The sequence below is a fragment of the Solanum verrucosum genome, unplaced genomic scaffold (assembly GCF_900185275.1).
Source record: "Solanum verrucosum unplaced genomic scaffold, falcon-dt-bn FXZP01000060.1, whole genome shotgun sequence".
Taxonomy (NCBI): Eukaryota; Viridiplantae; Streptophyta; class Magnoliopsida; order Solanales; family Solanaceae; genus Solanum; species Solanum verrucosum.
In genome coordinates, this window is record NW_026020129.1 from 519,649 (window position 1) to 546,405 (window position 26,757).

General features: G+C 34.6%; 1 protein-coding gene and 1 pseudogene across 1 annotated transcript; both read right to left on the minus strand.

Moving 5' to 3' along the window:
* Nucleotides 1-11,837: 11,837 nt before the first annotated feature.
* Nucleotides 11,838-12,488, minus strand: LOC125826255 (uncharacterized). Its single transcript, XM_049505574.1, has 2 exons — nucleotides 12,138-12,488; nucleotides 11,838-12,083 (listed from the first exon to the last, which is right to left on the minus strand). Exons 1-2 carry the CDS (start codon nucleotides 12,486-12,488, stop codon nucleotides 11,838-11,840), a joined length of 597 nt encoding a protein of 198 aa, XP_049361531.1.
* Nucleotides 12,489-12,509: 21 nt separating this feature from the next.
* On the minus strand, nucleotides 12,510-13,097 carry LOC125826256 (uncharacterized; annotated as a pseudogene).
* Nucleotides 13,098-26,757: the final 13,660 nt, after the last annotated feature.

The following is a 26,757-nucleotide window of genomic DNA, read 5'->3' on the forward strand; positions in this document are numbered from 1 at the left end:
AAGAGTATTCATTATCACCCAGGTAAGGCTAATGTTGTTGCTGATGCCTTGAGCAGGTTATCTATGGGTAGTACCTGCCCAGTTTGAGGAAGATAAGAAAGAGTTAGCAAAAGAGGTCCATAGACTTGCACGGCTAGGAGTTCGACAAATGGAACCCACACAAGGAGGAGGAGTGGTGATGAATGGGTCTGAACTTCATTAGTGTCAGAAGTGAAAGAACAGCAAGACCAAGATCCTTTATTGCTTGAATTAAAGGCAAAGGTTCATAAGCAAAAAGTATTGGCTTTTGAACAAGGGGGGTGGTGTTTTGAGGTATCAAGGTAGATTGTGTGATTGATTTCAAGGATAATTAGGATGATCACCTATCTCTCATTGAGTTTGTTTACAATAATAGTTACCATGCTAGCATCCAAATGGCTCCATATGAGGCTTTTTATGGGAAAAGATGCAGATCTCTTATTGGATGGTATGAAGTTGGTGAAGCAGGGTTGATAGGACCACACTTAGTACATCAAGTTATGGAGAAAATGAATGTCATTCAAGAGAGGTTGAACACGGCGTTGAGTCGTCAGAAATCCTACATTGATGTTAGGAGAAGGGAGTTAGGGTTCGAAGTAGATGATTGGATATATTTAAAAGTTTCACCCATGAAAGGTGTTATGAGATTTGGTAATAAGGTGAAGCTTAGTCCCGGTATATTGGCCCTTACAGAATATCAAAAATGGTAGGTAATGTAGCTTATGAGTTGGAACTACCACAAGAGTTAGTCGCGGTTCATCCGGTGTTTCACATCTCTATGTTGAATAAGTGCATGGGCGATCCTTCATTGATCATACCAATTGAAGATATTGGGATCAAGGATAGTTATCTTATGAAGAGATTCCGGTTCAAATTCTAGATCGCCAAGTTCACAAGTTGAGAAGAAAAGAGGAAGCATAAGTCAAAGTCCTTTGGAGGAACATATTTGTTGAAGAAGCTACTTGGGAAGCTGAGGAGGATATGAAGAAGAGATATCCACATCTCTTCGAATCCAGAGAAGTTTTGAATTAAGGTACTAATCTTTTTTTAGTATTTATTTTTAAGTTGGCATGTTGTTTTGCATTTGCTTGTGGGTGCTTGAACTGAATGTTGCATGTTACACCTTTAGCCTAGTAAGAGTAATCTCATTCGAGGACGAATGTTCCCAAGGGGGTGATATTGTAATATCTCACAATTTGAAATAACTAGGAAGAAGCTAATAATTGGAAATAGTCATTTTTGGAAAGAATGAAAATCTGGAAATTTTGTTAAGTTAGAATTAGTTGAATTTTGGCCAACTTCAAACGATCATAACTTCTAGCTCAGGGTGAGTTAGAAGTACTTCCAGATATGGTAGGAAAGCTCTTGGAATTATCTTTTCAACGCCGCTGAGTTTGCACGGTTCCGAGTTCGTATAAGTGAGTTATACCCTTTGGAAGTTGGGTTGTTGGAATAAGGAAAGTCTAATCCGGATTTTGAAAGGGTAGTTTGGTATTTTCCCTGCCCAATTAATTTATTTCATTTTTGGTAATTAAGTTAGGGTCTAATCAGAATTAGATCATTTTACGCTTTTACCAAAATACACTAGTGCTTGGAGAAAAGAGAAAAGAAGAGGAGAAAGGAGAAGAGAAGCAAGATTCGTCAAGATTGTCGAGTTTAGCTTGTGGATTTCGTCGGGGGTAATCCCTACAAGGTATGTGAGATCACATAGTGGTGGGTTAGTTCACCCACGCGCCCAACTTGATTCAATTTCAGCAAAGTATATTGATTTGAAAGTAAATCCCTTAAATTCTTGATGAAGTTCGTTTGAATCCTTATGGGTTGTGTTGTGGGAGTTTTCTTGAGATTGATTCACGTTTTTAGTTATGTTTTCGAGTAGAATATGATGTTATTTGAGGGTATAGATGATTCTAAGTGTTTGGGGAAAGAACCAATGGAGTTTAGAGGGTTTAGAACTAAAAATCGAAGAAGAAATTTCGTCGAGCAAATCTGGGCAATGACTCCGCATCGCGGACCTGCTCACCAGATTTGGAAAAAATTGTTTTGCGCCGCGGAGCGGTCACGGACCGTTCTGCCTCAAAAGTTGTTTTCGAACCAAAAATTTAAATACTTCTCCGCATCGCTGACCCACTCTCAGACATTGATTTCTTGATCTTTTCTCATGTTTAGCTATCTAAATCATTCATAAACATCATGAGATCTTTCTTATCACAAATCATAATCCTTGAATCGATAATTCAATTCAATTCAAGAGAAGTTAAGAGTCAAGTCAAGAGAAGTCAAGAGTCAAGTTAAGAGAAGTTCATAAAGTTTTGCAAAAGTCTTTTACAAATATTATAACTTTGTTTTAAGACTTGAGTTTTGAGTTGAGTAAGGAGTAAAGTTTGAAGTGTATTTCTACAAAAGAGTATATCGGGACTATGTTGGAAAGCAAAGCTTAATTGAACTCCCAAAGACCACAAAAGATGAAATATATTTTTAGAAGAGGACTTTTTTTTTCTATTCTTATGATTTTCCCTCATCTAATTTTCTATTTTTGTTCTCTTATTTTTTTGTCCCCTTGAAAATGAAAGAAGAATGGATTTAAATAGGTGGTGAATAGAAACACCCATTCTTTTTGAAAACTTAAGAGCCAATGCATGCATTTGACTCTTTGTCTTCCCAAGGTGCCACCCAAGATGACCAATATAATTTCCTCTTTTCTTTTTTTCTTTTTATTTTTCCAAGATAAAATTAATTAAAAGACTGCATTGCCCTTTCAGATGACCCATTTATTTTAGGACAAATTACTTAACTACACTCCTTTACTTACCTTAATATCCATTTATCCCTACTTATTTCAAAAAATTCAAAAATCCCTTATTTTACCTATGTATCCCGTGCACAACGCTATGTATCCCGCTATGTGGAATGTATCAAACGCTATGTATCCCGTGCACAACGCTATGTATTCTGCATGTATCCCGTGCTCAACGCTATGTATCCCGCTATGTGGAATGTATCAAACCTAATGTATCCCGTGCACAACGCTATGTATCCCGCAAACATCATTTTTAAGGGATTTTTGGTAAATAGAAAACTAGAAGGGATAGAATGTTATTTAGTACTTATAATATGTGGTTCCTATAATTTATACATTTTATTCATTAATTGAATAGTAGCTAAATGGGTCATCTGAAATTTAGAATAGGCCCAAAATGCCATTTTAGATGACCAATTTCTTTTATTCATTAATTGAATAATAGTTAAATGGGTCATCTGAAAAATTAAAATAGGCCCAAAATGTAGACCCATTTGATCAAGACCCAAAAATCAAAAGAAAATTTGCCCACTAACACAAAATCTAAACATCTAAACTATTTTGAAGATCAAACACAACTAATAAGGCAGAAAATAAAAAAAAAAGCGAAATTCAAAAAAAAAAAACTCAAGCGACAACTTCAACATGATAAAACTTGAAGAACACTAACAAAACAATACAAATCTGGCAGCAAAATGACTTATATGCTTTCAAAAAAATGTGATAATGACGAATTTGGATAGAGGATGAGAGGGGGAAATGATTGACATAAATTTTTGGATGAATGGAGGTCGGCGGAAAACTCAGCCAAATAATATTTTGACGAATTTTGGACATAAAATTTACATCAAAAGATAGCCTTTGAAGAGTTGTACACTATTATGTAAAGGATATAGGACGGGGATGACCGAAACTTTGTAAATCTAAAGAAAAAAGTGAAGAGTTATGTTTGGTTTTTCTTAGATCTACGGAATTTGGCTATGGATATGAATGAATGGTTTGCAGATTTGTGTAGAGGAGGGTGAAAGGAAGAAATGGTAAAATTTTGGAAATTTTTCCGGCCAAGAGGTGGTGGCCGGCCGGCGTCAGGTGGAAGTAAAGGGGAGAAGAAAATAGAAATGAAAATAAAAAATTTGATTTTTGGAGTTTTGGAGTTTTGTATTTTTTGGTAGGGTCCCATAAGAGCCCTTGGATCAAAATATCATGAATGGTTGAGATTCAATCTTGACCATTTCTATTGAACCGGGTCAAAATTGATTGGGCTATCAAGAAAGGAAACTGAGATTTCCAAAAGAGCCTTTGAGCTAGTTTTCAGTAAAGAGTAAGAGTAAAATTCATTCTTCAAAAGATTATACTGGAACTAAGTATTCCCAAGAGTTAAAATGTTTTAACATTTGAGCAAGAAAGGAAACTGAGATTTCCAAGATAGCTTTTAAGCTAAGTTTTTGAGTAATTATCTCAAACCAAAGAAAGAGTTTTGTTTTTACAAACATATGAGCTAAAGTATATATTTTGGGAGTAGTATTGAGTATCGATATGGGGACGAGCTTGAGTTCAGATAACTCACGTCTCCATAAACCATGTAGCTGTCATGGGTAGTAAAAGATCATACTTTTTAGATGACTCCTTAAGATGCTTTTAGCATAAGCTAGTGGATCCACTAATTTAAGTAGTTCTATATGACGGCAAAGTATAGGACACTTCTGGCAGCGTGGGCAAGACGCTATATCACCACTTAGGCTCATAGTGGTGGTTGTCGGTTAGAGAATCTCCCACAGAAACTATATTAATTTATTACATGAGTAAAGTTTGTCACACCACTTACCTTTTTTACAATTGTTAAGGATATGACGGGGTTTTGTAAAAAAAAAAAAATATAAAACTAAAAGAAAAAATAATATTTTTTTTTTAGTCGCCACTTGAAATTGGGGTTTTTAGGTGTTTCAAGTCACCTAATAATTCCTAATTTAAAAGAGAGAAAAAAAACTCTTTATTTTTAGTCTACGAAAACAGAGATTGGGTAAGAAATTCTATTGACCGGAGGGAAGGTGTGAGGCACCCCCGAGTACCGTGGTTCTAGCAGGGTTATTTTACTAACTAATGTTTGGCTAAAATAATTTTTGAATAAAAAAGTAAATTTGTGTTAGTTACTAATTTATTTATTTATTTAATAAAAAATGATTGGCTTAGGAGCGTAACCGCACACAAGATCACTTTTTAGAAAAAATACACACCAAGGATCGTAACCGAACACATGGTGGTATTGAATTTTTTTTAAAAAAAAAAACTAATAATTAATGACCAAATTTTATTTAATAATGAAAAAAAAAATTAATGAAAAATGAACTTGTTGCAACATATAGACATGGAAAAGATTTATTTTTTTTTGTTTTTTTTTTTTGCAAATTGCTTATTAACATTTTTTTAAAAGAAAAATGAAACAAATAAATATATTAAGTATCAATACATTGACGATAACAACAAAGGAAAAAAAAAGTATATATATTTTTTTTTTAAAAAGAAGAGAATAATGACTAAACCCCTTTTAAAACAAGTAGTGATATACTAATTTTTTTTTATATTGATATTATTTCAGAAAATGACCACTTTAGTAAAATTTCAGTTTTACACAAAATGGTCATATGTTCTCTTTTGAAAAAAAACTGCAAAAATAGTCAATGTTATCTAATAGTTAAATTACAAACCAAAAGTAGCAAATTTTGTATTTTTGTTTCAATAACCATTTCATATATTCACTTAAGAGAAAATAAAAAAAAATTTATGAAATGATCAAATTTACATTTTTTTGCGGAGATGACCAGATTTATATTTTTTGTAAAAATGACTAGATTTACAGGTTTTGCAAAAATGACCAGATTTACAATTTTTGCAAAAAATGAACAGTTTTGTGTTTTTTTTTTCTGGGCAAAACAACAACCTCTTTTTTTCTTTTATTAAAATGACCAGAAACTAAAATAAAAAAAAAAGACTTTGAGATTTGTTTTTATTTTTTTAGCAAAAGCGTGAGTTATGTATCAACTTCATAGTGATAAAGATAGAATTAACTCCTAGTTTAATAAGAACACAAATATATAATAACAACAAAACATAATTTAACTAATTCCAATAAAGTTATGTATCAACTTCATAATGATAAAGATAAAGTAACACCTAGTTTAATAATAGAACACAAATATACGATAACAACAAAGCATAATCATATTAAGTATCATAACATATTTAACTAATTCAAATAAACTAAATATAATAATTTAACCAAAAAAATATAAAGATGTTTCATTATCTTTTGAAGTTACATTGCAAAATGTAGGAAAAGGGATATACCTAAAGATATGATGGAAAAACAATGATGAAAGCAAAGCTTAATTGAACTCTCAAAAGCCACAAAAGATGAAATATATTTTTAGAACAGGACATTTTTTTCTCTATTCTTATGATTTTCCCTCTTCTAATTTTCTGTTCTTGTTCTTTTTTTTTTGTCCTCGTGAAAATGAAAGAAGAATGGGTTTAAATAGGTGGTGAATACTAACACTCATTCTTCTTAAAAACTAAAGAGTCAATGCATGCATTGGACTTTTTGTCTTCCCAAGGTGCCACCCAAGATGACCAATATAATTTCCTCTTTTCTTTTTTTCTTTTTCTTTTTCCAAGATAAAATTAATTAAAAGACTGCATTGTCCTTTTAGTGACACATTTATTTTATTCATTAATTGAATAATAGCTAAATGGGTCATCTGAAAATTTAGAATAGGCCCAAAATGTCATTTTAGATGACCCATTTCTTTTATTCATTAATTGACTAATAGCTAAATGAGTCAGCTGAAAATTTAAAATATGCCCAAAATGTAGACCCATTTGATCAATACCCAAAAATCAAAAGAAAATCAGCCCACCAACACAAAATCTAAATATCTAAACTATTTTGAAGATCAAACACAACTAATAAGGCAAAAAATAAAAACGAAACTCAAAACCCCTTTTAAAACAAGTAGTGATATACTAAAAAAAAATTATATTGATATAATTTCAGAAAATGACCACTTTCGTAAAATTTTAGTTTTACAAAAAATGGTCATATGTTCTCTTTTGTAAGAAAATTGCAAAAATAGCCAATTTTATCTAATAGTTAAATTACTAATCAAAACTAGCAAATTTTGTATTTTTGTTTCAATAACCATTTCATATATTTACTTGAGAGAAAAAAACAGAATTTATGAAATGATCAAATTTGCATTTTTTTTGCGAAGATGACCAGATTTACATTTTTTGTAAAAATGACAAGATTTACATATTTTGCAAAAATAACCAGATTCACATTATTTTGCAAAAAAGACCAGATTTACCTTTTCTGCGAAAATGACCAGCTTTACAACTTTTGCAAAAAATGAACAGTTTTGTGTTTTTTTTTTTTTGTCAAAAAAAACAGCCTATATTTTTCTTTTCTTAAAATGACCAGAAACTAAAATAAAATAAAAAGACTTTGAGATATGTGTTTTTTTTTTTTTAGCAAAAGCGTGGGTTATGTATCAACTTCATAGTGATAAAGATAAAATTAACTCCTAGTTTAATAAGAACACAAATATATAATAACAACAAAACATAATTTAACTAATTTCAATAAAGTTATGTATCAACTTCATAATGATAAAGATAAATCAACACCTAATTTAATAATAAAACACAAATATACGATAACAACAGAGTATAATCATATTAAGTATCATAACATATTTAACTAATTCAAATAAACTAAACATAATAATTTAACCAAAAAAAATAAACATGTTTCATTATTTTTTGAAGTTACATTGCAAAATGTAAGAAAAGGGATATATCTAAAGAGATGGATGGCAAAACAATGATGAAAGCAAAGCTTAATTAAACTCTCAAAGACCACAAAAGATGAAATATATTTTTAGAAGACGACTTTTTTTTCTCTATTCTTATGATTTTCCCTCTTCTACTTTTTTGTTATTGTTCTTCTTTTTTTTTTGGTCCCCTTGAAAACGAAAGAAGAATGGGTTTAAATAGGTGGTGAATATTAACACTCATTCTTCTTGAAAACTTAAGATCCAATGCATGCATTGGACTCCTTGTCTTCCCAAGGTGCCACCCAAGATGACCAATATAATTTTCTCTTTTCTTTTTTGTTTTTTTCTTTTTTCAAGATAAAATTAATTAAAAGACTGCATTGCCCTTTTAGATGACCCATTTCTTTTATTCATTAATTGAATAATAGCTAAATGGGTCATCTAAAAAATTAGAATAGGCCCAAAATGTCATTTTAGATGACCCATTTCTTTTATTCATTTATTGAATAATAGCTAAATGGGTCATCTGAAAATTTAAAATAGGCCCAAAATGTAGACCTATTTAATCAAGACCCAAAAATCAAAAGAAAATCAGCTCACCAACACAAAATCTAAAAATCTAAACTATTTTGAAGATCAAACACAACTAATAAAAACACCTAAATTAAAATAAAAAAAAAACTCAAGCAACAACTTCAACATAATAGAACTTGAAGAACACTAACAAAACAATACAAATCCGGCAGCAAAATGACTTATATGATTTTTAAAAAATGTAATAATCACGAATTTGCATAGAGGATGAGAGGGAGAAATGATTGACATAAATTTTCGGATGAATGGAGGTCGCCGGAAAACTCCGCCGAAATTTTTTTTGACGGATTTTGGACATAAAATTTACATCAAAGGATAGCCCTTGAAGAGCTCTACACTTTTATGTAAAGGATATAGGACGGGGATGGCCGAAACTTTGTAAATCTGAAAAAAAAAAGTGAAGAGTTATGTTTGGTTTTTATTAGTTCTACGGAGTTTGGCTACGGATATGAATGAATGGTTTGCGGATTTGTGTAGAAGAGGGTGAAAGGAAGAAATGGTAAAATTTTAGAGATTTTTCCGGCCAAGGGGTGGTGGCCGCCGAAGGTAGTGGCTGCGGTGGCAGTGGCCGACAGGCGGCAGGTGGAAGCAAAGGGGAGAAGAAAATAAAAATTCAAATAAAAAATTTGATTTTTGGAGTCTCGTATTTTTTTGGTAGGATCCCATAAGAGCCCTTTGATCAAAATATCATGAATGGTTGAGATTCAATCTCGACCTGTTCTATTGGACCGGGTCAAAATGATTGTGCTATCAGAATTTTGTCTAAATCAGCCCAATTCAATCAAAATTGGGTCATTGGGCCAATAAAAATAATAATAATAATAATAATAATAATTAAAAAAAAAAAAACAAAGACAAACAACTCAAAAATACAAACAAAATATAAGAAAATACGTTACTATATATTATAGGAGCAAAATAAACACGTCAAAAATTATGTGTTCACAACATCCCCCTCTTTGCTTGGAAACATGAAGAGTTTTTAAGCAAAGAAAGTGAACGAAGTGGCTAATTTTTTACTGTTTCAAACTCCGTTAAAGTCATTTTGAAAAAGATGATCAAACCTTGCTTCATAGGTTGCCTACATAGCCTTGATTAAAAGAAAATCATGTCAGTGTAGTTCGAGAAACTTTGATAGCTGAAACTATCAAAAATTGTGTCAAAAGGTTGTTTCATATTGCTTGTGATTATCTATTGTCTATAATTACAAAGAAAAGACCTAGAGAACTACGCCTCTCTATATTATAAGAGTTACAAGATCCCTACTTGATGTTTTTTCTTAGGGTCTCGTCTTGATCTTCGACTTGCTCTGTGCGTTATCTCTGAGATTGATCTCTATTCTCTCTTGGCGGCTTGTGGATCATTCTCAGGTGCATGTTTTAAACTAGAGTTGGTGGTTGAAACTCAAAACTCAAGATCACAAATTGAAGAACCCAAAAAGGATGTGTTTCTTTTAGGAAAGAAAAAATGAGAATCTTGAACTAGGACGTATAACCCTAGAAAGAAAGGAGAAGTGGGGTGTGTTGCCCTGAGAGTTTCAAATAAGACGTATTGTCTTTGTGGATTGTCCTAAGATTGGGTGTATCCTCAAAAATGTGAATATTGTGTCTATAACCCATGAATGTTGGTACATATTGCCCATGAATAAAGAATTGATGTGTATTGCATATGAATAAAGACTGGTGCGTATTGCACATGAAAAAAGACTAGTGTGTATTGCCCATGAATTCAATATCGATGCGTATCGCATGGGATTGGGATTGGTACATCTTGCTCATGAAATAAAGACTGATACATTTTGCCCGTGAATAAAGGACGAGTGTGTATTTGCACGGAATTCAAATTGGTGCGTATTGCACGGAATTCAGACTGGTGCGTATTGCAGATGAATAAAAGACGTGTGCGTATTGTACGTAATTTAGATTGGTGTGTATTGCCCGAAGCTCTCGAATTGAGAGGCAAGAATGTGAATAGCATGAGATGAAACAACAAACATGTGAAAACTTTGGAGAACTTCCTTTTTGTGATGTTTCATTTTTTATTTGTAATTTCGCATTTTCTTTTGTTCCTGTGTTGAGCAAAAGAAAGAGAAAATTGTTAGTTTAAAGTGGTGGTTGGTTTATGGCCTTAATGCTCCGATGACTTGACCATACTCTTGACCAATTTCTCCAACTCTACTCTAAATCCTTGGTTGAACAACCTTTGAAGCTTCCTCTTTGTCAATTCAGGGGCCTTGATCTTTTTTGTACTACCAAATATCATGGTGCGACTGATGTCCCAAAGAATAAATTTTCCTTTTGAATTTTTTTTCATGACTTAAGAGACTATATCGTGTTCCTTTATAAGTTTTCAATGAAGATCTAGGGCGTTTTTAGTCCTTGCTCGATGGCATGTCTACTCGGATACTCATCTTTACTTTTGAAAATCCGTAATAAGCTTTGCAATCTTTTACCTTATTTTGTCAAGAGATTATACCGAAAAGACTAAGAAAAATATCAGAAGAGTGTGAAAAATTGGATCAAGAAAGACTATAAACTTAAGGAAGGGCATTCCTTTTTGAAGAAAAATGAGAAAGAGAACTTATTTGGAGGCATATGTCGACTTTGAGTGAACCATGACATGCACTTTGGACTTGATCCCGGATCCGTTTGAGTTGTCTAATTCTCGAAATCTAAACCATTATCAATTTATAACTGATCTATGTATTCTTCATGCAAAGGTATCGAGAAATGGTGATCTTTGCAGATTTCTTCCCATTAGTCATTTTCATGATTTTGTTTTTTACATTAAGGTGCCCGCAAGGGTTTTCACCAATAAGATTTTCTCTCTTGTCGTCTTATAGTGCCTATAAAGGTTTTCACCGATGAGGCTCATAAGTTTTTTTTTGACTCGACAATGTTGTCTTTAATGATCAATTGTTCGTGCAAGGCATATTGAATCTATCGTTCTTAGAGTTGATCAAAATGTCGGTTGCTAGAATAAAATCATAAACAGAATTACAATTTGACTCTATTCTATCAAAATAAAATTAAAAAAATGCCCCAGTTTTCTATAGATACTGGAAAATTGATTTGTTTTTTTTTCTTGGTATGACCGAACCCCAAAGGGTTTCCTACGTACCCTTTCAGAATCAGGTCAAACGTAGTTCAAATTTTCAAAGAGAGACTTTTTGGATTATTTTTTTTTTTTGTTTTTTTTTGGTTTTTTTTTTTTTTTTGAAAGAGATGTCTTTGTTCTCTCAGCCACAAACTTGTCACAGTATCTTAGAACACATTAGATGTAGTATATTTTGACTGCGTCCGCATTAACAATTATGCCTGTGATTTTTCCCTCCACATCAGTAAGGTGCAAGGCTCCTTTGGACAACACTTCCTTGATAAGATATGTACCTTGCCAATTTAAGGCAAACTTTCCCTTGGCCTCTTCTTGGTGCGGGAGAATGCGCTTTAAGACCAGTTGACCTATTTCAAAGTGTCTTGGGTGCACCTTTTGTTGTATGCACAAGCCATCCTTTGCTAATAAAGCTGACCAAAACAGACGGCCATCAATCGCTTCTCATCCATTAATGTGAGTTACTCGAGTCGGGTTTTGACTCATTCAATATCTTCAATTTCAGCCTCGACAATAATTCGAAGAGATGAAATTTTGACTTCCGCTGGTATCACAGCCTCAGTCCCATACACCAGCAAATAAGGAGTTGCACCAATCGAGGTGCGCATTGTTGTGCGATATCCTAAAAATGCAAAAGACAGCTTCTCATGCCATTGTCTAGTGCCTTGAACTATTTTTCTGGGAATCTTTTTGATATTCTTATTGGCTGCCTCCATAGCTCCGTTGGCCTTTGGTCAGTATGGAGTAGAATTGTGATGCACAATTTTGAACTGTTCACATACCTCCTTCATCAAATTGCTATTAAGGTTTGCAGCATTATTCGTGATAATAGTTCTTGGGATACCAAAACGACAAATGATGTTTGAATGGACAAAATCCACGACCACCTTCTTAGTGACTGCCTTGAAAGTGATTGCCTCCACCCATTTAGTAAAGTAATCAATTGTGACCAAAATAAATTGATGTCCATTAGAAGCTTTAGGCTCAATTGGTCTGATGACATCTATTCCCCATGCAACAAAGGGCCAAGGAGCGGCCATGAGGTGCAACTCTGAAGGAGGTGAATGAATGAGATCACCATGAATTTGACACTGATGATATTTTTTCACAAAACGAAAGCAATCCCGTTCCATGGTAAGCCAGTAATATCCTGCTCAGAGTATCTTTTTCGCAAGGACATATCCAATCATGTGTGGTCCACATACCCTAACATGTACTTCATTCATGATCTTTTCGGCTTCTTCAATATCCACACATCTCAAAAAGTTCAGATCCAGTGTGCGTTTATATAAAACTTCCCCGCTAAAAAAGAAACCACTAGCCAGACGTCTAACAACCCTTTTTTGGTTTCCATTGGCATGTTCGGGACATTTCCCTATTTGCAAGAAATTCTTGATGTCTAGGTACCACGGCTCACCATCTGATTCTGCTTCCATAGTGTTACAATAGCCATGTTGGTCCCGAAGTTGAATCTCTAAGAGAGTAGTGCAAGTGTTTCCAGGATATGGAAGCATTGAGGCCAAAGTAGCCAAGGCATCTGCCAATTCATTATGAAATCTGGGGATGTATCTAAACTCGATGGACCTAAACATTTTGCTAAGATCTTCCACACATCGTTTGTATGGAAAAAGCTTAAGGTCTCGAGTTTTCTATTCCCCTTGAGCATGCTGAATAAGCAAATCAGAATCTCCCAACACAATCAATTCTTGCACACCCAAATCTATTGCCATATTTAGACCCATGATGCAAGCTTCATACTTTGTCGTGTTATTTGTATAGAAAAAACGAAGTCGAGTTGTTGTAGGGTAATGCTGCCTTGTGGGCGATATGAGAAATGCCCCAATCCCTGTGCCTTTTTTGTTGATTGCTCTATCAAAGTATAATTGCCAGGCTTGATTTTCATCTGGATCTACTTCTTCAACTAAGTTAATCTCTTCATATGGAAAACATGTATCCAGTGGTTCGTAGTCGCCATCGACTGGATTCTCTGCCAAGTAGTCTGCCAGAGCTTAAGCTTTCATTGTAGTTCGAGTGACATATATAATGTCAAATTCAGTGAGCAAGATTTTCCATTTCGCGATTCTGTCAATTGGCATTGGCTTCTGAAAGATGTACTCCAAAGGATCCATCATAGATATGAGGTAAGTTGTGTAGGACAAAAGGTAATGCCTTAACTTTTGAGCTACCCAAGTTAGGGCGCAACATGTCCTTTCCAAGGGCGTGTACTTGACCTCATAACTAGTGAATTTCTTACTCAAGTAGTACATAGCTTGCTCGTTCCTGTTTGTGGATCGTGTTGACTGAGAACGCACCCAAAGGAATTATATGTCACTGAAAGATATAGAAAGAGAGGCCTATCAGGTTCAGGCGGGACCAATACGAAAGGGTTGGAAAAATATTCCTTGATTTTTTCAAAAGCTTGTTGACAATCCTCCGTCCATCTGACAGCAGCATCCTTTTTCAAAAGTCTGAAAATGGGCTCACAAGTGGTTGTGAGTTGAGCAATAAACCTGCTGATGTAGTTCAACCTCTAGACTCATGACTTTGGTCTTATTTTTCAGGGGTGGTAAATCTCGAATGGCTTTTATTTTGGAAGGATCCAATTTGATTTCCCTTCTACTAACAATAAAACCCAGAAGTTTCCCAGGTGGAATTCCAAATGCACATTTTGCTGGATTAAGCTTGAGATCATATCTTCGCACTCTTTCAAAGAATTTTCTCAGATCTTGCACATGATCAGCTTGTGTTTTAGACTTGATGATTACGTCATCGACGTATACTTCAATTTCTTTATGCATCATGTCATGAAGCACGGTGGTCATAGCCCTCATGTAAGTTGACCCAGCATTTTTAAGACTGAATGGCATACCTCTGTAGCAATAGGTTCCCCATGGAGTTATGAAAGAAGTTTTCTCAGCGTCCTATTCGCCCATCAAGATTTGATGATACCCCGCATAACAATCCACAAAAGATTGAATTTCATGTTTCGCAAAATTATCAACTAGAATGTGGATATTGGGCAAGGGAAAAATGTCTTTTGGACTAGCTTTGTCCAAATCCCGATAGTCAACACAAACTCTTGACTTTCCATCCTTTTTCGGCACATGAACAACATTTGCCAACCAAGTAGTGTAACGAATGGTTTGGATCACATTTGCATTTAGTTGTTTCATGATTTCTTCCTTGATTTTTTCACTCACGTCTGGTTTGAATTTTCTTTTTCTTTGTTGGACGGGTGGAAAATCAGGATGAGTAGGCAACTTATGGACCATTAAATCAACACTCAAACTTAGCATGTCATCACAGCACCAAGCAAACACATCTTTGTATTCAAACAAAAGTTGTATTATGGCATCCCTAATTTCCTTCTTGACATGAAGACTTATTTTTATTACTTTGACTTCCTCATTACTTCCCAAATTAATGGCCTCGGTTTCACTAAGATTAGACTTAGGTTTGTGCTCAAACTTTTCCAATTCCCTATTAATTTCCCTAAAAGGATCTTCTTCATCATATTCAACCTCTCGACTCGGTGATTAAAAAAATAAAGAACTTTTTGAGATCTGGGAGTGAATTCCGCATGTATGTCATGTTATCAAAGCCAGCATTTATAGAACTGAAAAATGGAGAATAAGAATTAGGGGAGGGGAAAAGACAAAATTTTACTATGAAACTGGAATTTCATTTCATTGAAATAAAAAAAAGGATAGAAGGGTTGACATTAATATAGAATACTTTCAAATTTTTGGATCACAAACCTGACAAAAACAAAATACAAAAGGGTAGTAAATCAAACAACCAAGACTCCTTCCTTAAGGGGAAATGAGTGGCTTCCCAATTGTTTAGCTCAACACCTGAGCCCACGAACTGTATATCGGCATGACTTGTACCTTCACCAACTTGGATCATGTTTACTTCACAAAATAACTTACTAAGATCCTGAATAACTTCTTCAATGTCTTCATGAGTAAATGAAGTTTTCATTTATGCACCTTGAGATTTGATAAAGGAATGAGAAATATGGGGAATCGGTTGTAGCAACGCCCAATCAGTCCTTTTGTGGTTCTTAGACTTATCGCCATTTATCTTGCTTTGTTTGTATCCGAGGCCAGAGGTGCCTTGGTTTCCTAATAGAGTAATGGGATCCACGATTCCTTGCTAACAAAGTCCCAAACCTTTACCAGGTTGATAACCATATTTGAGCATGGTCGTTGCTACAATTGAAGAGGAAGAAGAGAGACATGGTTGGATGATAGGGTCTCCTTCTTTAAAGTGATCGACTAATACGGCCTCAAAAGACTGGTAAACAACGGAATCACATCCTTCTTGTGCCTCAATGTATGGAATGGATGGATCTCTGTAAATAGGTAAATCATCTTCCCCATGCACAATGATCTCCTGATGGTCGTATTTAAACTTAACAACTTGATGCAGAGTTGATGGGACTACCCGAGCCATGTGGATCCATGCCCTTCCCAATAGAAAATTATTAGATGTGTCCATGTCCATTACTTGGAACACAATCATAAAGTCCACTGGTCCAATTGTCATGTTTAACTTGATTTCACCAATGGTATCCCGCCTTGAGCCGTCATAAGCTCAAACAAATACATTGCTGGGGCGAACTCTGTTACTTTCCAAGCTTTGCAGCGTAGAGAGAGGACGTATGTCTACCTCTGATCCCCATATATCATAATCCTCTTTACATAGTACCTTTCACATTTCACTATAAGAAGCAAAGCTTTGTTATGTCCAGCTCCCTCCGTGGGCAACTCATCACCAGGGAAAGTGATGGTGTTCGACTCAAAGATGCGCTTGGTCATTTTCTCTAACTGATTTAAAGTGGTCTGCTTCAATACATGTGCTTCATTCAAAATCTTATTCAGCACACGACGATGTTGTTCTGAGTGCAAGAGTAAAGACAACAAGGAAATCTGTGTCGGGGTTTTCTTCAATTGTTCCGCAACAGAGTAATCTGGAACCTTAATCTTTTTTAGAAACTCTTATGCTTCTTCCTCGGTAACTGCTTTCTTCAATGGTACTTGGATGCCTTGAGTCATCTTCCCTTATCTTAATTCTTCTGGAGAATAACATCTTCCAGAGCGTGTCAACCCTCCTGCTTCATCAACCTCTTCAACAATCTCCTTTCATCGGTAAACCACAGTGATTTTGTTATAGTTCCAACAGACAGCCTTTGCATTAGTTACCGGAAGCTGTTGGACGGGCTTAACAAAGCTAGGTCCTTTCAACTTTGCCAAGCAATTTTGGTCCTGTTGTGTTAATGAAAAACCCTTTGATACCTACAACTTCGGCATACCTGCTCAAACTTAAATCCCCTTCGAAACCCCCGAGACACATAAAACTTTGGTATCAAGGTTGACACCTTCCACACTCAAAGATGTAGCTGGTTCTAAACTCTTTATCAACTTGTCTTCCTCTCCGATCTTCATAAACAACTTTCCCATTTTGCCAAGGAGTTTGTACTCTTGATCATCGCAGATCATACCCACTAAATTGTTTTGAGCTGGAGTGGGTTATTAGTCACATTAGGAGTCTTTTGATCATCTGTCACAACGACCACTCCATGATCAATTAGCTTCTCTATCGCCCCTTTCAAAGTCCAACAATTATCAGTGTTGTGTCTTGGGGCCCTTGAATGATACTCACATATTTCATTGGCCTGGAAACCTAGAGCAGCTGGATTCAGACGATGTGGTGGGATAGACCCAGTCACTCTTATCTTTCTTAACTTTTGAAACAAGCTGGAGTATGACCTCCCAATGGAGTGAATTTGATTTTCTGTCCCTGCTCATGAGCATAATTTTGCATAGGAGGAGGGTTATAAGGGACCTGATAGGGTGGTAGCTGTGGGTGAAGGTTTCCTTGAGTTAGGACTCGAAAATGTGGGTGATTAGGAGGATACACATATGACTGAGCATTGAAGACATTGTATGGAGATAGAGATACTGCATATTGAGGGACATAAGGGTAGTAATGCTTAGGATAACTAGATTTTCCCTAGAGTGGTAGGTAAGGACAATCAGAATTTCTTTGACCACCCCTTAACCCTGATGCTAGCGAAGAAACTTCCTCTTTTCTTTTACGATTTCCAAAACTTCATAAACCGCCTTGAATGGCCTGTGTGGTAGCATTGATTGTTGCCTGGCTCACAATCCTTCCTGTTTTAAGACCACTTTCGACTATTTCTCCAATTTTAATTGTTGTGTGAAACGGTCTTCCGATTGCGGTTGTCAGGTGGTGGAAGTAGTCAAGATCTTGAACCTCTATGAAGATATCAACCAATTCTTGCTCATCAAATGGTGGCTTGACCCGGGCTACTTGTTCCCTCCAATTGATAGCATAATCTCTGAAGCTTTCATTTGGCTTCTTTCTCATATTAGAGAGTGTATTACGATCTGGCATAATGTCAACATTGTACTGAAATTGTCTAACAAAATCTTGAGTCATACCATCCCAGATGTGCCAGTGGGAGATCTCTTGGTCTATAAATCATTCTGAGGTAACACCAGTCAGACTCTTACCAAAATAATCCATGAGTAGTTCCTTTTTACCCCCTGCACCTCTAAGTTGATTGCAGTATCTCTTAAGGTGAGCTATGGGATCACCGTGCCCGTCATACTTATCAAACTTAGGGGTTTTGAATCCAGGTGGCAAGTGGACATTAGGGAACATACACAAGTCTTTGAACGTGACACTTTTGTGCCCTCCTAGCCCTTGCATACTTTTCATGTGTTGCTCGATGCTTTTCATTTTCTTCAACATTTCCTATTGCTCTAATTCTTGAGTGGGCCTCTCAACATCAATAGGGGAGCCGAATTGTATAGAGTTAGGGTCCCCGAATGCTATCCCAAAAGTATAGTATCGCTCTAGATGGACGGTGAACTGTCCCTCTTGAGCTGCTCTCTGCGTCACGGTTGGTTGTGGCAGAGTATAGACTGGTGCAGCTGTCGCGACAGTGGGATTATTCCTGAATGGCATGCCTTGAGGGCGTGTTGTTGATGGTCCGGCCCCACAATTATCAAATGGACCATACCCCGAAGGGAAGAAAGGATCTGATATCGGGACTTGAGAAAATAAAGATCGGATACTAGTGAACTCAAGAAAACCAAGAACAGACGTTGGTGGTTCTTAGCCATTAGCCTAGGCTTGCCATAACTATGCCATAACATGTCTCAATATCCGATTTTCCTCAACAGTTGTTGACTTTCTTGTTGTTGACTCAACTGGAGTATCCGCTGGGTTCACCACAGTTTCAGTATTGCTTATCATTGACGGTCTTACCTTAGACCTGGGAAAGTACGGGCGTTCTTCTAGTTTGCCACAAACCAACCACCAAAAGCTTACTAAACTAAAGAGAAATGAACAAACTTGTAAAGGGTTAGACATCAATCCCACATTTGTTAATCACATAGTAACATGAGTTCAGAAGGCCATTGTCTCATCCCAGCTTTGATTCGCTCATTGTCTTCCCTTTTTCTTCCTTCTTTTTTTAAGAAAAAAAATTTTGATCAAATCCTTTGGAGCTTGCCTACGTATCATGTCACCGCATGAATCAGATCATTGCGTAGTTCAGAAATTTAGACAACTCAACAACATTAATTTAGAAAAGCAAAATCAAACCATTTCATTCATTTCCAAAAAACTTTAAACAAAATGACAAAATCAATGGGTTACAACCATGATCAACATAATCTCTTTGAACACCAAACTTTAAACTGAAAACATTGAGTCTTAAACAAAACAAGATGAAACAAACAAACAAACAAAGCAGCTAAACTCTTCTTCAATCTTCATCATCTTCCTTGGGCTTTCTTTGTCCTCCCAAGGTCTCATACAGACTCAACAGCACCTTCGGCAGATGGGGAACAATGGCCCGTGCTTGCTCAGCCACTTCTGCAATATTCATACGACGATGATTTTTAATAACATATGAGGTTTGTTCCTCCAGCTGATGAACTTAACGCCTAGCCCTTCCCATATTTTCATAGCAGTTATTCAACCAAACCTGATGATCACCACGATTGTTCCTCAAGAGGCCTCTCGCTCCTCTGCTGCTTCAAGTTGATGGTGAAGTGTTGCTCTCTCTATGATCATTTGTCTTTGCCCCTCTTCGATATCGACACAATGACTGATTTTCTTATTATGTTCTTTTAACTGTGCATTAAGTTGATCATGTAAACGCATCCAACATAACCTTTCTTTCTCAAATTTATCCTCATGCCGCTTAAGTTCTCCCTTTAGGTAGTGCACGACCTCTTCAGATGCCACTAAGTCCCTCTTCAATCGAGAAATTTCAAAACTCTGTTCCCTTTTTATCTGTCGGGCCAAATGAATTCTACTATCCAACTCTTCCTCTAACCAAGCTAATTTCCCCACTGCATGTTTCAATTCCCCTTCCACATCTTGTAACTCCAACTGGTGATTTCTTCCTCTTTGGACTTGAACTTCTTGCCAGGCAGTGGTGGTTTTGACCTTCTCCAACTCTTTTTCCAATTGTCTTATGATGTGTTGGTCTTTTCTTTTTCTGTTGGATCTTTCGGGAATGTCACCAAATGTTACTGGATCACAAAACCACAATAGGTACCCAGACACCACTTTTCCTTTATCTTGCTCCATAACCATTTCACTTAGCTCAGAAATTATACTCTCAAACCAGATCTTCAGAATATCAGTGCTATCAAAGGCAAAATTTGGCGGGGTGTCAAATACAAATCTACTCATATCATTATTTAGTGGGATTTCTTGAACTCTAGCCAATCGACGCATAACCTGAAATGGGGCATAGGGTTGAACACCTCTAAGCCTAATCAACACAAGAAATGAGATACCAATATACATGCAAATGACATCCTTAGCATGGAACCAGTAATAATTCCACATTATTCCATCAGACGTGATCACCGAAAGCTTCTCTTCACACACTAAAATTCCTTTTGGAAAATAGATTTTTCCTTCCCTTTCCTTATGGGAGGAAACATAATTACACCAATCTAGAGTGAACCTGGGTGCACCATCATGATGATAAAGATGTTCCAAAAACCATATTTGCAACAACATGTTGCAGCCTTCAAAGAACATTTCCCCACTTATGCATTTAGTCAATGCACGAAACATATCTGTCAGGATCATAGGAATAATAGTAGGACTTTCCATTGTGGTCAACGCCTTTACCACCCAAGCCAGATGAATATCGATATGATTGTCCCGTTTGGGGAAAACAATGAGCCCCAAAAAGGCGACCATGAAGGTAAAACATCCATTCGCCTTCTAAGCCTCTTCACCCCCTTGGTTGCTAAGTTGGTTCTGATAATTTTTAAATCCATCATTTGGGTCGTACCTCTCGTATAGAAAGTCCAATGAAACCCACTCATTTTTCAAACTCTCCTTCTTTATTTGATTGATCTTGAGAAGTTTCAGGAACTTTTTGGCATCAACGTTTTTTGGAATTATAAGTTTTTTATTGTAGAAATCAGCACCCCAAACACTGGACCCCTTCCCCATAAAGCTGGCGATTACTTCCAGAGTTGGTGTCATCTCGAAGTCAAAAAATCGAAACACATTATTTTTTGGATCCCAAAAAGGAATCAATATCACGATCACATCCCTTCTAGGGTTAATCTCCATTAGATGCACTAGCTGTCCCAAATGTTCTTTTACTCTCCTTTACACATGACTTCCATGTCTGTCTGTCCACCATCGCTATAAATCCTTGGGTATTGTGTCAACGATCATGAACTCTGGAATTCCTTCACTTCTAGGCCATTTGGAACCTTGTCCTTTGGTCGGAGGTGTCATTTGTACCTTTAAATAGAATCCAATTAATGTTTTATGACAAACTCTAACTAAGGGAGAAAACTAAAAAAAGATTTTTTTTAAAAGACAAAATACCCCTTTTTACAAACACCGAACTCGAGAAGAGATACCTATGTATCTCATTTTAGTGAGAATCAGGTGTGCGTAGTTCATAAAAAAAAGCTCACACTTAAAAGACCACCCCTTTTATTTCAACCTATTTTATTTTTTGTTTTAAAAAAAAAAAAAATGAAAAACAAAGCTATTATAAAGTTGGTCAACAATGTAAAGGCCTTCTGAACAAATTATTTTCACGTAGCACATAAAATGAACATGTTGGTCTAGAGTGGGTACATGTCTTAGATTTTCTAGGTCAAATGCATATGATGCAAATAAACGTAGTCTACCAGGGATAGTTTTTACTATGTTTAACACTTTATATAGAAGGTGTCTAGACTGGCTTTACTCGAGTGGACAACTCGAGCCAGGGAGGGACGTGTGTAACAGTAGAAGAATTATCCCGGCTTAACTGGTGGTCCAATCTCGCCTAACATATGTGACAAACCTAGAACTAGGAGCGTAATCGCACACTACCTCATCCTATACAGAGGTGTCATGGAGCGAATCCGCACAAGCAGTGTATAACAAAAATTTCAGAGACTAAAAGAGTATGCAAGAGAAGACAATTTATATACAATCACACAATATCAAAACAATGAATCATTGAAATAACGCAAATAGCCAACATACAAACAAAAAATATCCAAATAATCAAAATAGCCAGATATAGTCAATGTACAAAACTTGAATTCTAAAGAAACTCCCCAGCGGAGTCACCAGATCAGTCACACCATGGGGTTTTTTTAAAAATAAATAATAATATAAAACTAAAAGAAAAAATGATTTTCTTTTTTAGTCGCCACTTGAAATTGGATTTTTTAGATGTTTCAAGTCACCTGATAATTCCTAATTTAAAAGACAGAAAAAAACTCTTTATTTTTAATCTACGAAAATAGAGATTGGATAAGAAATTCTATTAACCGGAGGGAAGGTGTGAGGCACCCACGAGTCCTGTGGTTCTCGCACGATCTCTTTATTAACTCATGTTTGGCTAAAATAATTTTAGGATAAAATATTAAATTTGTGTTAGTTACTAATTTATTTATTTTTTAATAAAAAATGATTGGCTTAGGAGCGTAATCAAACACAAGATCACTTTTTTTAAAAAATATACACCAAGGATCGTAACCGAACACATAGTGGTATTTAATATTTTTTTAAAAAAACTGATAATTAATGACCAAATTTTATTTAATATTGAGCAAAAAAAATAATGAAAAAATGAACTTGTTGCTACATATAGACATGAAAAAAGATTTATTTATTTTTTTGAAAATTGCTTATTAAAGTTTTTTTAAAAAAAAAAAACAAATAAATATATTAAGTATCACTACTTTAAATATAACAACAAAAGGAAAAAAAAGTATATATTTTTTAAAAAAAATAATAAGAATAATAACTAAACCCCTTTTAAAACAACTAGTGATATACTTTTTTTTTTATATATTGATATAATTTTAGAAAATGGCCACTTTAGTCAAATTTCAGTTTTACACAAAATAGTCATATGTTCTCTTTTGAAAGAATATTGCAAAAATAGTCAATTTTATCTAATAGTTAAATTACAACCAAAAAGTAACAAATTTTGTATTTTTGTTTCAATAATCATTTCATATATTTACTTAAGAGAAAAAAAACAGAATTTATATTTCTATTTTTTTGCAAAGATGACCAGATTTACATTTTTTGTAAAAATGACCAGATTTACATGTTTTGTAAAAAAGACCATATTCACATTTTTTTGCAAAAAAGACTAGATTTACATTTTTTGCAAAAAAAATGACTAGTTTTGTGTTTTTTTTTTTTTTTTTTTTGCAAAAAAAAACAATCATTTTTTTTTTAGCAAAAGCATGGGTTATGTATCAACTTCATAGTGATAAAGATAGAATTCACTCCTAGTTTAATAAGAACACAAATATATAATAACAACAAAACATAATTTAATTAATTCCAATAAAGTTATGTATCAACTTCATAATGATAAAGATAAAATTAACATCTAGTTTAATAATAGAACACAAATATACGATAACAACAAAGCATAATCATATTAAGTATCATAACATATTTAACTAATTCAAATAAACTAAACATAATAATTTAACCAAAATAATATAAACATGTTTCATTATTTTTTTGAAGTTACATTGCAAAATGTAGGAAAAGATATATACCTAAAGAGATGATGGCAAAACAATGATGAAAGCAAAGCTTAATTGAACTCCCAAAGACCACAAAAGATGAAATATATTTTTAGAAGATGACTTTTTTTTCTCTATTCTTATGATTTTCCCTTTTATAATTTTCTGTTCTTGTTCTTTTTTTTTTGTCCCCTTGAAAATGAAAGAAGAATGGGTTTAAATAGGTGGTGAATATTAGCACTCATTCTTCTTAAAAACTTTAGAGTCAATGCATGCATTGGAATCTTTATATTCCCAAGGTGCTACCCAAGATGACCAATAGAATTTCCTTTTTTTTTTCTTTTTCCAAGATAAAATTAATTAAAAGACTGAATTAAGCTTTTAAGATGACCCATTTCTTTTATTCATTAATTGAATAATAGCTAAATAGGTCATCTGAAAATTTAGAATAGGCCCAAAATGTCATTTTAGATGATCCATTTCTTTTATTCATTAATTGAATAATGGGAAAATTGTACATAATGGCAAATTATTAATTCAAATTGTACCCTGTAGCAAACTGTTTGTCAGTCGCCTCTCTCCCTCAAACTCTCGCTCGCCACTCTCCCTCTCTCGCTCGCTCTCTCTGTTGCTCACCTCTCTCACTTTATACAAATAGAAATGTGTAAATTATGTTTCTATTTGTATAAAGCGAGAGAAAATTGTATATACACATGCAAATACATATATCTTCATCATATACACTTATAATTATACAATACAAATATTCCCCTGTCCAGTTCTCTTTTGCCTTTCTCTCTTTCTCGCTTTATACAAACACAGATTATACAAAATACAATGTATAATTTATGTTTATATAAACCGAGAGAGAACGATATTTGATATACAAACGTTTTATTTCGATTCAATTGTATACAAATTCAAATTTTATATAGATATACAAACACATAAAATTAAATTGAGAGACTCTCAACGATCTATACAAACGAGAAGCTGACAACAATTTATACAAATAGCCTACCAGCGAAATTATACAAATCTGAAGAGGAGCCAGTGAATTATACAGTTGTATCTTTTGTATATATGTACAACAAAATAGCCTAGTCATAGCATGTTTGCTATGGAGCGCAGTTATGCAAACTTTGCTATAGCATACAAATATGAATTTTGTGTTTGTTATATGTGAAAGTTGCTCTTGAACAATAGCTAAATGGGACGTCTGAAAATTTAAAATAGGCCCAAAATGTAGACTCATTTGATCAAGACCCAAAAATCAAAAGAAAATAAGTCCACCAACACAAAATCTACACATCTAAACTACTTTGAAGATCAAACACAACTAATAAGGCAGAAAATAAAAAAATAAAAAAACTCAAGCAACAACTTCAACATGATAAAACTTGAAGAACACTAACAAAACAATACAAATCCGGCACCAAAACGACTTAGATAATTTTTTTTAAATGTGATAATGACGAATTTGGATAGAGGATGAGAGGGGGAAATGATTGACATAAATTTTCGGATGAATGGAGGTCACCGAAAAACTCCACCGAAATTTTTTTGACGAATTTTGGAAATAAAGTTTACATCAAAGGATAGCCCATTAAGAGCTCTACCCTTTCATGTAAAGGATATAGGACGGGGATGACCGAAACTTTGTAAATCTAAAGAAAAAAGTGAAGAGTTATGTTTGATTTTTCTTAGATCTACGGAGTTTGGCTATAGATATGAATGAATGGTTTGTAAATTTGTGTAGAGGAGGGTGAAAGGAAGCAATGGTAAAATTTTGGAGATTTTTTCGGCCAAGGGGTGGTGGCCGCTGGCAGGTGGAAGCAAAGGAGAGAAGAAAATAAAAATACAAATAAAAAATTTAATTTTTGGAGTTTTGTATTTTTTGGTAGGGTCACATAAGAGCCCTTGGATCAAAATATCATGAATGGTTGAGATTCAATCTTGGTCATTTCTATTGGACCGGGTCAAAATTGATTGAGCTATCAGAATTTGGTCTAAATCAGCCCAATTCAATCAAAATTAGGTCATTTGGGCCAATAATAATAATAATAATAATAATAACAAAGACAAACAACTCAAAAATACAAACAAAATATAAGAAAATACGTTACTATATATTATAGGAGTAAAATAAACACGTCAAAAATTAGGTGATCACAAAGTTAAGTTTGTTATTGCATTTTTCTTTAACGAACTACGTTGTTTTCCACTGTTTTACAAGCTTTCTATATATTGCATATGTTTATTGCTTTATATTGAGTTAAGTTATTCAGGAGTTGAGTAAAGTCAAGGTAAGTGTTTCTTTCAGATTCTTTTCAAGCTTAAGCTATGTGTAGCATTCCAACTATGTATTGATGTCACTTGGCCTGCATCCTATTATGATGCAGACGCAGGTAATCAGGATCAGCATCCAGTGTCCAGTTGAGCATTCAGAGTCAGTTGGTGAGCCTCCTAGCTTTTCGAAGGATCCTTTTATTGCTTTCAGTATTTTAGTTCATTAAGATGTCATGGGTCTTGTCCCGACGTCCATCTCAGTTGTTTAGAGGCTTCATAGACAGAGTTAGTTGATGTTAGTTCATGAGTCTTCACTTTTCCTTTTCAGTTAAGTTGAAACTTGAGTTGCCACTTTGGCAGTGAATGTTATTATAATACATTCTAAGTTATATTTTGAGTAGTTCAGTCTACTTGTTTTAAAGGTATTTATCTTGGGTGAAGTTTTCCGATGAGTAAGTAAGTCAGGCCAAGGGTTCTCTTGGGGCTAGCAATGGGTTCGGGGAGTGACATTATTAATGGGTTCACTCTAAAAATATGTTACAAATTCAAAACCTCACCTTCAATAAAAACCCACCAGAAAATACCTTCAATATGTTTTGTGGTTGTGCTTATTCATAGGAACGTAAATAGGGTGGAGCGGGACAAGTCTTGACCTGCTAATGTTTTGAATCGCCCTATCATATCCTGCTCCGTTAGCATATTTCGTAAAAACTATTCTTCCCCATTTTAGGTATGTTATATTTATTTTTCACTTTGAAGATGAATTTCTTTCAAAAATACATTTCTGATAAGTTTGGATGGATAATTGACCTGCATAATTATTAGTTCAATTCATTGAATATTGGGTTGATATGTGGTCCAAATTTTTGGACTAATGAGAAATCTTGTCAAAATAATTTTAAAGCCTTTTTATTTTATTCACGTAAATGTAAATGTTTAAAAAAAAGGGAGATTGCTATTTTTGGTATGCTATTATATTTATTCACGTTTCCACATATGTGCTACACTATGGTCCTACATTGAAGTCTTTGATAAATAT